The sequence below is a fragment of the Battus philenor genome, unplaced genomic scaffold (assembly GCF_028537555.1).
Source record: "Battus philenor isolate CCGP_79_NKW_IND1 unplaced genomic scaffold, ilBatPhil1.0.hap1 SCAF_17, whole genome shotgun sequence".
NCBI lineage: Eukaryota > Metazoa > Arthropoda > Insecta > Lepidoptera > Papilionidae > Battus > Battus philenor.
The window spans coordinates 11,538,414-11,551,260 of record NW_027181679.1 but is presented as its reverse complement, the minus strand read 5'-3'; the positions used below and the strand labels follow the sequence as shown (position 1 = coordinate 11,551,260).

General features: G+C 34.9%; 1 protein-coding gene across 1 annotated transcript; it reads left to right on the top strand.

Moving 5' to 3' along the window:
* The first annotated feature begins 875 nt into the window (after nucleotides 1-875).
* On the top strand, nucleotides 876-11,656 carry LOC137919630 (odorant receptor Or1-like). The gene is made up of 8 exons (XM_068762743.1): nucleotides 876-1,207; nucleotides 2,737-2,874; nucleotides 4,672-4,840; nucleotides 6,735-6,844; nucleotides 7,831-7,930; nucleotides 8,997-9,101; nucleotides 10,097-10,252; nucleotides 11,606-11,656. Exons 1-8 carry the CDS (start codon nucleotides 876-878, stop codon nucleotides 11,654-11,656), a joined length of 1,161 nt encoding a protein of 386 aa, XP_068618844.1.
* The last annotated feature ends 1,191 nt before the right edge of the window (nucleotides 11,657-12,847 follow it).

Sequence of the window (12,847 nt, the reverse complement as noted above, 5' to 3'; positions counted from 1 at the left end):
TTTATTGAACGTCAACTTTTTTGAAGTATTTTACTTTTGACTCTACTCTGCTTCGCAAAGGTGTAGATGTGAAGAATAAACAGGAATAAACTTCACAAAAACACGTCTTTTTATAGTTAAACAACAAAGATTTATACATATACACCTTATTAGATAAAGCCTTAATAAAATTAAATGTAATCAAGAAATATAACTACCAAGGATTCTTGTCATTTAAATATTCGTTTCAACAATAAGCTTTTTCTGTAAATTTACTTTTAATATGCGCTTTGAATTTTGTAAGTGGTAGTCCAATAATATTTTGCGGAATTTTATTACAAAATCTGATTCTGTTTATTACAAATGAATTAGCGACTTTTTGCAGTCGAAACTTTGGTACAGCCAATTATTCACGATACCTTGTAAATACACTATGGGCGTCCCCTATTTTATTTAAATTTATTATAATTATTGTAAACATAAATATCAAAAACCAAAAATCAACAAAAAATCTTATCATAAATATTTATTGAGATTATACTAAGGATATTAACATCTTTGACCCTTTCATGAAGGTTCCTAGAAAAAGGTTTTATGCTAACCGTTATATCCAAATATATGTCTATATTTTCTAATTTTTAAAACAAATGCCTGAATATAAATGGCTAAAATATTTCGTTACAAAGATACAATTATCGCTTGTACAAGAAATTAGCTACAAACCGTTTATAAACTGTATAATAGGGTTAAAAATTACATGTTGCCTATAAAACATTGTTTACTATTCAAGAAAATTACCTTATTATCCAATCATAACAACATTGTGATTGTAGGATCGTTATACAATTATTTTCTTACTGTGAAATCAGTTTAGACAGCAAAGGGTACGAGATACCATGACGTCCGAGAACCTATTTCTTAATAGAGCGAAGTTCGTTATGAAATATTTAGGAGTTTGGGTACCTCCGGCCGAGGAATCATTGACCCACAAAATCTATAGAACATTTATGTTGACGCTACAATATTTGTTTCTGATATTCCAACTAGTATATATTATTCAGGTTTGGGGCGACTTGGAGGCAGTTTCTCAAGCCTCTTACCTGCTATTCACTCAGGCATGTCTATGTTTAAAAATTACAGTGTTCCTAGTGAACGTGGATGTAGTGAAGGATCTATTAAAGCTAATGAAAAGCGAGATTTTTCAACCGGTATGCGAAGAACATCAAAGGTGACCTTTTATTATAGTATTCTCTTATTAACAGTTTGTTGTTCAAACATGGTTGTCGTCGTAACATGGTTGTCTATCAACCTTTTTTTATAACTCGTACCTCCTATCTTGTGTGGGACAGGGACTATTTTACATTATTAAATTTTTCACGAACATTTTTCTTTTCTCACTCTTCTTTCATGCATCATATGATCTATCGTTTCATGATCTATCGTTCGTTTCGTTTCTGTCTTACCACCATTCTTCTGTCATTCCCTTTCACTCTGTAACGCCTTTCATTCATCCCTCATTACTATCTTAAATTTTCTTTATTTTACATTTTTATTTTATTTCTTTATAGGCATTATTACGTTATCACATTATTTTTATTGATTTTGGTTATTAAAATTTTTAAAGGTTTTATTTTTATCTATCACTATGCTTATTATTTTTCTACATAGTAGGAGGAACTCTTTTATCTTCTTCTCTAATCAGGGAGGCGTTTGATTCCTCCCTGATTTTTACACCAGACCGGCACTCGATGTCGAACCGGAGTCCCCCGAATGCGGGACACTGGACCACAAGGTGGATCACGGTCTTTCCCACGCCCGGTTCACAGAAGCACGAGGGGTCCTCCTTGCGCTTGAACCTGTGAAGGTACTCAGAGAACCCCCCGTGCCCCGTGAAGAGCTGGGCCGAGACCGCGTCTACCTCTGTTGATCAACCTTGGATTAACTCTCTCCTTTAAAGAAGGCAGCAGCGATTTTTTTTTAGTTTCTTATCTCGCGGATTTCGGATCCTCCAGCTCTCTGATGAATCTGTAAAAGCCAAAACAGCTAACAGCGTCCACCAACAATCGAATATAGCTAGCAGCTTGCTGTCCCTGGTTCGGCAGTGGAAATAAATAGTTACTATGAACTTCTTTTTAAATGTTTACATAACCTCTTAATAGTGTTGAACGAATATTAGTAAGTCTTTGTGGGTATAGGGTAAGTAACAAAACTTATTGAATGATCACAATTTTTGCTTAAACTTTCGGTGCGTTCATCGAAACGACTTTACCATGCGGTCACACTGATATATTTAATATGATTACTTATTTATTGAAATAAAACCAAACATGCAGTGTTTATATAAAATTACTAGCTAAGCCCGCAATTGTTGTTTTGCAAAAAAAAAATAAGGGTTGATCGTAGATGGGTAAAAATTTAGGGTTGTATGTATTTTTGTATGCTGTATCATAAAAAAATAAAAACAAAAAATTTCGTCCAAAAATTTAAAAAAAAAAATTTTAGGGGTGAACAACCCTTACACTCGGGGGTAAGTAAAATAGATAGTAGCCGATTCTCAGACCTACTGAATAAGCATATAAATTTTGGTAAAAATCGGTCGAGCCGTTTCAGAGGAGTTCAAGTTCGAACACCGTGACACGAGAATTTTATATATTAGATTTAGATCCTTTCAAATACAAATAGGTTTGTAATATGCGCAAGTTAAACTTTTAATGAAATGTAAGGGAATCTTCAATGGGATTTCAATTTTTATTAAAGGATCCTGAAATGGCACGCCGGCCGCATAAAGAGACTTCTTCTGGCTTTTATGATAAGCTCGCAAACGACGTGCGGCTTATGGGCGCTGAAACCCTTGTTCGACGACGCGGGAAGTCGAAAGTTTCCATTTGACATGTGGTAAGGCACTATTCAAATTTTCTATACACTTTTATGAATAGCATTAAACAAATCATTCCCCTAGAACCTTTGGCTTATATGTTAGTATCAAATTAATTTAATAAATATTTTTTTATTTGGGACAATACCTTTTGATACTTAGTAATAATGAATGAAATGTAAATGATATGAATCATGCAATGGACAATATAGCACAGCTGGACATAGACCTATACAGATTACATATGAGCCTCAAATGATGATAAGATTCAAAATCGTTTTCACCTCGATGATTAACATCCATTGTCAGTCCATGGTTTCTCGCTGCACAACTTCACAGCAAAAAGCTGAAGTTTGGTAGTTTCTGCACTGTGTACGAGGCAGAGCTGCTAGCATTAGCGGAAGCGACAGGTTCCGCGGCTAGCGGGTCTGCGCAGTCATGAGCCATACTAAGCGACGCAAGATCTGATGCCCTCCATCTCTTAACTGGGTGAACGCGGTGCACGCGAGGACGGTGAGGAATGAGATGTCGGTTAAACTGGCTGAAAACGCGGCCCTGAAGTACAAAAGAAGACCGGACTACGAGGAACGCCCCATCTCATTCGTCAAGCGACAGCTTAGGCTAAGAACGCTTGACGAATGGAATAGGAGGTATTTTTTTTTTAAATGGTCCCCGCTGTTGGTGACCTCTTGTTCCCCTATCTCGTGTGTGACAGGGATTTTTTAATTCTAGTAATTTATTCATTTCTTTTTTTTATTATTATCATTCTTCTCTTTCATATCATCTTATCTGTCGTACTATTTCTTTCATTCTACAATTTTCCCATTTCATTTCATTCCATTAGCCATACATTCATCCTCAACCACTACATTCTAGGTTTCCCTTCTATTTTGCAACATTATTTATTTTTACCTATTGCATCCATTACCACCCTCCTGCAGTAGCTGAGGAAGCATACTCTCTCCCCTTCGTCTTGCAGGAATAGGAGGTATATAGAAGGTACGACGGCATCGACAACGCGGAAATTCTTCCCGGACGCCATCTCAGTCTACCGCGTGCTTCGCAGTGTCGAGGTGGACGCGGTCTTGGTCCAGCTCTTCACGGGGCAGGGGGGGTTCTCTGAGTTTACCGGTTCAAGCTCAAGGAGGACCCCACGTGCACGATGCACGGGCGGCGACCAGTCCGTGGTCCACCTTGTAGCCCACTGTCCCGCGTTCGAAGGTCTCCTAGTCGAATCCGAATGCCGGTTAGGCACTAAGATCTTCGAGGACTCTATAGCCTCGCTGATCGAGAATGATGAGATGCGACCAGAGTTTCTTAAGCTATGTAGAAAAATTTTGATAAACGTAATAAAAAGAAATGAATAATCTAAGAAAAACGCAAATAAAATAAAACGAATGAAAGCAAAATAATAAGTTTATAAATAAATTATGTAAGCAATTGTAAAAACTTGGGAAACAAGTTGATGAATGAAAGGCATCGGAAATGAGGGAAAATGGAGTGAAAGGGCAAGACAGATGAATTGTAGAATGTAAGGAAAGAATTAAGACGCATGGAAGAAGAGCGCACAAAATAAAAATATAAGTGGAAAAATTATAAAAAAGAAATAAAAGGCTCAACCCATAAATAAGTTAGGGGTACGAAAGACCTACAATAACGGAAAAAAAGTCCTTGGAGTCTTGGTTGGTCGCTGTTTCTTCCTCTTAGTCATTTCACGTCGGCTTTCTTGACCGCGCCCGATTGCTTATTTAGAACTCGAATGATATCATTTCTCTAACTTCTTTCTCTAACTCTAACTTCTCATTGAATTTTTCTAGGATGCCGATACATCCAGAATATTCTCCGCAGTACGAACTGGGATATGCCTTTCAATTAACAACAATATGCATGAGTGCTTATATGTACTTCGGAGTTGACAGCGTGGCCTTGTCAATGGTCATATTTGGTTGCGCACAAATCGACATTATTAAAGACAAGATTTTAAGTGTAAGTACCGTATCGATTCAGTGTTCAGACGCCCACTGCAAGGATTAGGCCTCCCCCAAAGATATCTAGAGGGGATATAACATAATCGCCACGCTTGTTGGAGATCACAGTGCATAATACGAAGAGATCGCTGTCCATCTTCTGGAAAATTATTTATGAGATTGTCCTATGTAACTAATGGACAAAGTGTGAATTATATATGATCGTATTTCGGGTATTGAACTCAGTCTCAATCCTTACCGCATGGCAGCCACTGCTCAAGTGGCTGCCATGCGGTAAGGATTGTTATATTGTAAGTATAATTGATATATTTCGAATGTACTCACTACTAATTTATATATAATATAGATATATATAGGCAATAAATAAATACTTGTAAATTACTAAAATTTTTAAATAAAGTAAGAAAAGGACCAATATTTAGCCACTTCCATCCCTTCACTTCACCAGTCCACAGAGCTCTGTGTTTGGCACTAATCGGTGTAACATAACTCCTGAAGATGCCCCTCCATGGGAAACACGTGTTGAGTAATTTGGTGGAGGCGGTTGTGTGATTAGCATTGTTTGCCGCATACGCATTTATCAGCGGGCTGGCGGGCGATTTCATTGCACGACTACCGCTGCATGTGCGGAAGTGGCTAAATATTAGTCCTTTTCTTACTTAGGATGGACTTCCGCGAGGTAACGCCTGATTCCATTAAATATTTTTATAAAACTATGGACTTTGTGTTTAAAATATTAACAATATAAACATTTGAAATATATGCAGTAGTCGCAGTGTTAAAACACTTGTATCAGTTGTTTTTCTCGTATTTCTTCTCCGTAATATTCAATAACAAAACTTTACATTCTCCATGCTTGTATTATTCAGTCGATAAGAGGTCTACTGTAAGGTATAGGCTTCCTTCCAGACCACCATGAAGACCTGTCTGCCTGCATCCAGTCACTTTCGACCATAACTATGTCATCTGTTCACCTGGTATTACCATCACCTAAATAAATATTAGGAAGACTGGAAAGTAATGTCGTTTCTGTCGACATATTTACAGAAAAGCCAGTTTATTTTTACCGTATTGAAAATTTGTATACTTGATGACAAAAGGTTGTTGATAACGAAGGTGAATATATTGTTGATTAGAAATAAAAACTTGTTAAAAATGTTGTCGTGTGAATTTAACTCAAGAAAGCGACATTACTTTCTAGTCCTCCAACTTCAACTCGGTATAACATATACGCCATTATACCTCCAGAAAGGCTGTGCTATTTTTTTATAATTTTTGTGATTTTATACATTTCTTCATCGGGAACGCGACAATAAGTATTAAAATATGAATTATTAATTCATCAGTTCAGATAAAAATGAGTCTAGCCTTTTTTTTTTTATTTTTAGTCGCCTTCAATCCTCATCTGTTAATGTTAATGCTGCTTCTATTTTTAAAATCCAATGCATATGGAGCTGTCAATTCCTTGTCAAACTCTCGTTGTCTATATCCTATCTATATAGCAGTGTAGAAAATTTAACTTAAAAATTTGCTATATTTAAAATCCGAAGTATGTCCGTTTAGTGTGGCATTAAATTTGCCGTGTCAACTAGTTACATCGTATGTTGAAGAAATTAAGTATTGTCCTTTTGCAATAAGAATCAGCTAATTATAATATAACACCGTCTACATGATGACTGACTGCTTTTTGGATTTATGACTATGCTTTGAAAACTCTATTTTATAAGGACCAATATTTAGCCACTTCCGCACATGCAGTGGTAGTCGTGCAATAAAGTGCACCGCCCGCCAGCCCGCTGATAAATGCGTATGCGGCAAACAATGCGAATCACACAACCGCCACAGCCAAATTACTCAACATCTCTATTTTATAACTTTAATTATATTTACAGATACGTCCGTGTGAAAAGAAATTACAAACATCGGAGGAACGAAGAAAATATTTAGAAATTAATTATAATAAATTAATAGAATGCGTAAAACAACATCAGACGGTTGTAGAGTAAGTAATACCTTGTTAGAAGATCAATAAATAAAATATAATAAGGAAATCCGTAGATAAGAAGAAAGACAAACATACGAAAGTAATCGATATATCCCAACAGATTACGCAAATAAAGTTCAGTGCCACTTGGTAACCAGGTCGCAAAGACGAGACCAGAAACATCCATGACACGGAGCTGATAGCTGCTGGGATCTAAGAATTTGAAGTGAAGACCAATGATTAGCAAACGCAGTGTAAAACGTCCGCCCACAGAGCGGACAGATGATCTTGTTATGCTTGTATATAGTCGGCATCAGTCGAAAGCAAGCCGCTTCCAACCTGTCTCGTTAGAAATTTTTAGATCAAATCTAGGATCAATGAACGTCCAATAGCTGAAATTATTATAATGATGATAATTACATGTACTTTAATTGTATTAATGATTTATGTACAGTAATATATTGTTTATTTTTATTATAAACTTGTAAATAAAAACGAATGCGGTAGAGAACTGAGACTTGCGATCGCGGGTCGCGTGTTCAATCTTATAATTTACAATTTGTGCATTAAGTATTATAGGATTGCCAATGCGCAAACAAGTTTCCAGAGAAATTACGGCTTATCCTCCATATAAATATATTTTTGGGGAGGCCTGTCTTGCAGTTGGCCTCTATGGGTTGAAACAACGATACAATCTTCTTCATACATCGTAGAATTTAAACGATTTAATAGTAATTTTAACTACGTAAGAGTATGATTAAAAGTTAAATCATAATGGAGAATATATCGATACATATATCTGATATAATTCATTATACATTAACACAGTTTTTTTGTTTTCACACTGCTATATTAAAAATAGCATTTTTTGTCCTTATCTATAAGGAAGTTTTCGCGTGATGTCATTATAGCGACTTAAGTTCTGCGGTTGATTACTTAAGATTCACTTATTTAAAATATTCTAGTTTAAGATCTGTATCTCTTAGATTAGTTTTTCGTTATAGATTTACCAAACTGGTGGAAAAAGCGTACCACACTTTCCTGTTTTTCCAACTAATCGGCAGTATTGGATTGATTTGTATGTCCGCTTTGCGTATCTTAGTGGTAAGTTTTTTTTTTATTGTCCCGCTATTGGAGACCTCCCGTTCCCCTATCTCGTGTGGGACAGGGACTTTTTATTTCCAATAATTTATTCATATTTTTTATTATTATCATTCTTCTCTTTCATGTATCATATTATCTGGCGTACTGTTTCTTCCATTCTACAATTTTCCCAGTCTTTCTCTTTCATTCCATTAGTAATACATCCATTCTCAACCACTACATTCTAGGTTTCCTTACTATTTTATTTTGTAGTGGTAAGTTTAATAATAATATATTTTTCGAAAATTTGTTTATCTCTGTACACTGCGTTCCAAATGGCATTTCCAATTTCGTCGGTTCCAGGTGACAGGCCACAGATGACACTTAGGCTAATCCGTCTTTCTTTCTTCGCTGAGGTCTCTACATTTTAATATATTAACGAATTTTGAAGCCATTGAACTCTTATAATGTTAACCGGGCGCTACTTGTACTATCTTAATGCAAGGGCCTAAATAAAATAAACTCCCAGACTCTACGGAGCAGTGCCTTATAATCGACCACTAGCGCCACCTATTGACATATTTCAAAGTTTCAGTGTTTTGACAAAATTCTTGTAATTATTGTATACTTAGTTCAAAGTGGCAGATCACTAAAGGCGCTTAACTTTGACTTCACAGTTACTAAATTCGAATGCCTCTTTCAACCGGTTACATTTTAAATTTATGCGGGAGGCTTTTATCTTGCTATGAACGTCCTATGCCTGAAATTCTTGTGACAATACAACTCAAAAGAATCCTCGGAAGCCTCAGTTTGAATGGATTGGAATAATATTGTATTATTATCAGTTCAATCATAAAGTCACTACTTTTGTTTTAATATAAGACATGTCTTTTATCAACACAGCCGACATCAGCGAAATATGGCTGTGTTATTTACTAAAACATTTTATTGATGACATTTTGGCTATCGCAAACCAGTTATAGACCTCGTAATCTAGAATATACTAGAATAACCTAAGTTTTCTTTACTTCATTTATCAAAAAACAGTCTTTAGAGACAGTCACTTAACTTGGTTTTATATTTACAGGTGGATTGGCGTAGTTTACAGTTTGCGTCTATAACGACATACTTATCGGTGATGATAAGCCAGCTATTCGTGAGCTGCTGGTGTGGGCATGAGCTCACAGAAACTGTGAGTATTAAAAATTCACATCGATACATACATACAGGGTGATTGGTTATAGATGTAAAAGCTAAAGTTATATATAGTTAATTTATAAGCAAAATATTTTTAAACACATTTGCGATCAACCTGTACAAAATGATCATTATGAAATATGTTAGCGTAATTTATTTTCTGATAGTATCAAGTCTACGATGAAAGACAGTTTAGATAGTTATCAATAATATATTCTTTAACGTTTGATTTGTTTGTTTAATTGATTATTATTTAATAGTAAAGGAGGTATACATGTACCCCTTTAAATCTATTTTTTTATTTATGGCTCCCGCTGTTAGAGGCCTCTCGTATCCCTAACTTATTTACGGGTTAGAGACTTTTATTTCTTTTAAATAATTTTATCATTTATATTTTTATTTTTGCGCTCTTCTTTCATGCGTCTTAAGATATTTCATTCTTTCTTTACAATCTACATTTCATCTATCTTGTCCTGTCATTCCATTTACCCTCTTTTCCGATACCTTTCATCCATCATCTCGTTTCTCAGTTTTTAACATATTGTTTTACATAATTTATTTATATACTTATTATTTTGCTTAGATTTGTTTTATTTTCCTTCATATCTATTATGCCTGTAACAAATCAACTTTTATAGAACGTAAATATTTTATGCATATTGACTTAATTGACTTTCATCGCTTGTACAAGCGAAGGCGGTTGGGCCTGAAAGGTTGCACAAGCCGGTAGACACGGCCTGGGTATGCCCCCCAATAGATAGATCGACAATATCGAAGACGGGAGATATAGAAGAGAGACACGAGAAATCGCTGAATGCGGGCAGCGCAGGACCGGTCATATGGCGTTCTGTGGGAGATAGGCCTCTCCCACAGAACGCCATATGACCGGTCGCCTCGCAGTGGGCGTCCGTCGGCAGAGTCAGATTTTCAAAATCTTCCAAAAACCAATACAAGTAAAGAATCAGGCAATAAGGTCATTAAACTTCACAGAGCAAAAACCTGCACACAGTTCTATATAAATGCGCGTGGTACGATCAGGACATAAAATTCAAGAGGACACTATACTTTGCAATGATGCGCATGACTAATCCGATGATACTTCGAGCCGGACACTACGTTCCACTGTCCCGACAGACATTTGTATCCGTGAGTATATATAGAAATGTGATTTAAATATTTCCTATTCATTTCTATACGCTTATATAATTTATTGATTTAAATTTTTAATCTCATCGGTGTATAAAAATTAAACGTATAAATAAAATTAAAAAAATTACTTGACTATATGACATATTAACAGAAGATGTGGCGCACCAGCTTCGCGTAGAACTCACTGCCATTTCGTAGTTGTAATTTTAAATCTATCATTTTTGATAACTTTTAATGTGCCAAAAAATTTATACCCCGAAATAAAGTTGAATTATAAATTTATTTATACCTATAAGTAGTAGAGGAATACGACTTGCGATCGTAAGTTGCAAGTTCAATTCCCGAGACAAAATTTTGTATATATCACACTTTGTTCATTAATTATATAGGATTGCCACTGATCACAAACAAGTTCCAAAGGATAAGCAGCAGCGTCGTCTGCCTACTATAATACCCCAAAACATTGCCAACCCCCCCCAGCGGGGCGATTATAGTATATCCTCCGATAGATATCTTTGGGAGAGGCATATGCCTTGAAGTAGGTGTCTATGGTCTGAAACGTTACTACTTCCACTGCCTGTATGAGTGGAATGTCTTAAATTCAACTTTTAGCTTTGAAAGTCTAAAGAAATATTAAATTTCTAGTCTCTAAGCCTTATAATTTCAGAAATACTGTGATGAGCTTAGGTAGAAATATCTTATATACAGATAGATAGATACATAGATATATGTATGTATATGTGCGTGTTAGTATTTGCTTGCATATGTGTTTTAATATTTACGATCAATGACAAAAATAGTATTTTATATTATCTGCCATAAAAATTAGATTTACATCGAAAGCGGTCGATCGAAGTCATGTCACATTAAAAATTTTAAAAATAGAACAATTTAATTCAAAATTATTGCTGATGATTCTATTGCAAATAGCAAACAATACCATCACTGTGATATCGCGATTAAATATTCTGAGCCGACTTAAAGAATATTTTGAATTTAAAAACCTCTTTAAGATTTAAGCTAAACATTTTGAGCTCAAAAACACAAGTGAAGATTGCTGTTATGCTATTAAATGCTCATGAAGTCTATCATCAGTCGTGAAACTTCCACTGTTAGACGTAGGGTTACCATATATATTTCCAATAGGATGTAAACGACCTGCACCTAACGTTTTCTGACAGCCTTAACAGTTTCGTCTGTTTGCCTTGTAGATGAACATAGAACGCTGTGGTTGTGAGTCCGTGGTCTTCAGAACCTAAAGGCCACAACGACCATTCATATCCACGGAAGTATTTATAAAAAATTAGATATAAAAGAGTTACATGTGTTAAATATTTGTTCTGTTTTCAGATTCTTCGAATGTCGTATTCTTATTTCGCTGTTTTGAATCAAACAAATTGATTTTTTTTTGCAATACAATCTTCAGCTATTCATTTAGTATACCTAAATCAAATCAAGTATGTATACTTTATTGAAATTTCACTACTACAGTCTATAGCTTGTTAGTTATATAAAAAAATTGTTGTTTATTTGCGTGCTGCACGCGATGAATCGAAGCTATTTTGATATGTGCTGTACATTAAAATCGTTCCATATATTCTTAATTATTATCATACAATAATCGAAGTTAAATTTTTACAATTTTATATAATATTTTTTTCGCTATTTACTTATCATGTGTACCAACGTACTAAATCTTAATAAATGTATAGAGAGATAATAAAAATAGAGAGAGAGAAATAAATTAATAAATAAAAATTAAAAAAACATTTCGATTTAATGTAGTTATTAAATGGAATCTATAAAATATTACTAAATTACATGAAAGTACCTTTGACGAATTCTATATTTCATGTATCAAGTGATTTTATATGATTAAAGTAGCGAATAATTAACAATACAACACTGTAAACCGTTTCAAACAAAATCTATTACACTATTAACGCAGCGATGAAATAAATAATAAAGAGATTAAACTGCAATTTAATTTCACCTCCCCACCACCCCCCTATTTTATGGACAGAATGACAAAACACGGGTAATTTATATAATAGACCGGTCGAGAACGTTGTTAGCTAATTTACATTTAATTACCTTTCGTTTAGTTTAAACTGATGGAGCTATAAATACATCTGTTAACGACGTCGTTACTAAATATATCTAATTTAATCGTCTGGTTAAAGAAAAAGTTAAAGATCAAGCAAATAAGAGGTTATACCATAATCGCTACACTTGGCAGGCGAGCTAAACATCACAGTGTGGTATTTTAATACGCAAAAGCTACTGCCTATCATCTGAAAACTTGTTTATGAGATGTGGCAATTTCATATAATATATAAACGAAGTGTGAACTTTATTGTATTCATGGAATCGAATCCGCGACCTTCGATCGCAAGTTTCAGTCCTCCACCGCTGGGGTTCCAATGCTCAGATCTGCTCAAAATCAGTCAAACAGACAATATTAATTTGATTTTTTTATAAGTATTATGTGAATCTGTCAAAATTTCCAGTCTATTTTGGAATTAAATATTTTGGAATGATTCAAGAGTCCAATTCCAGTTATTCAAGTCCAATCATTATGGTGAGGAATAA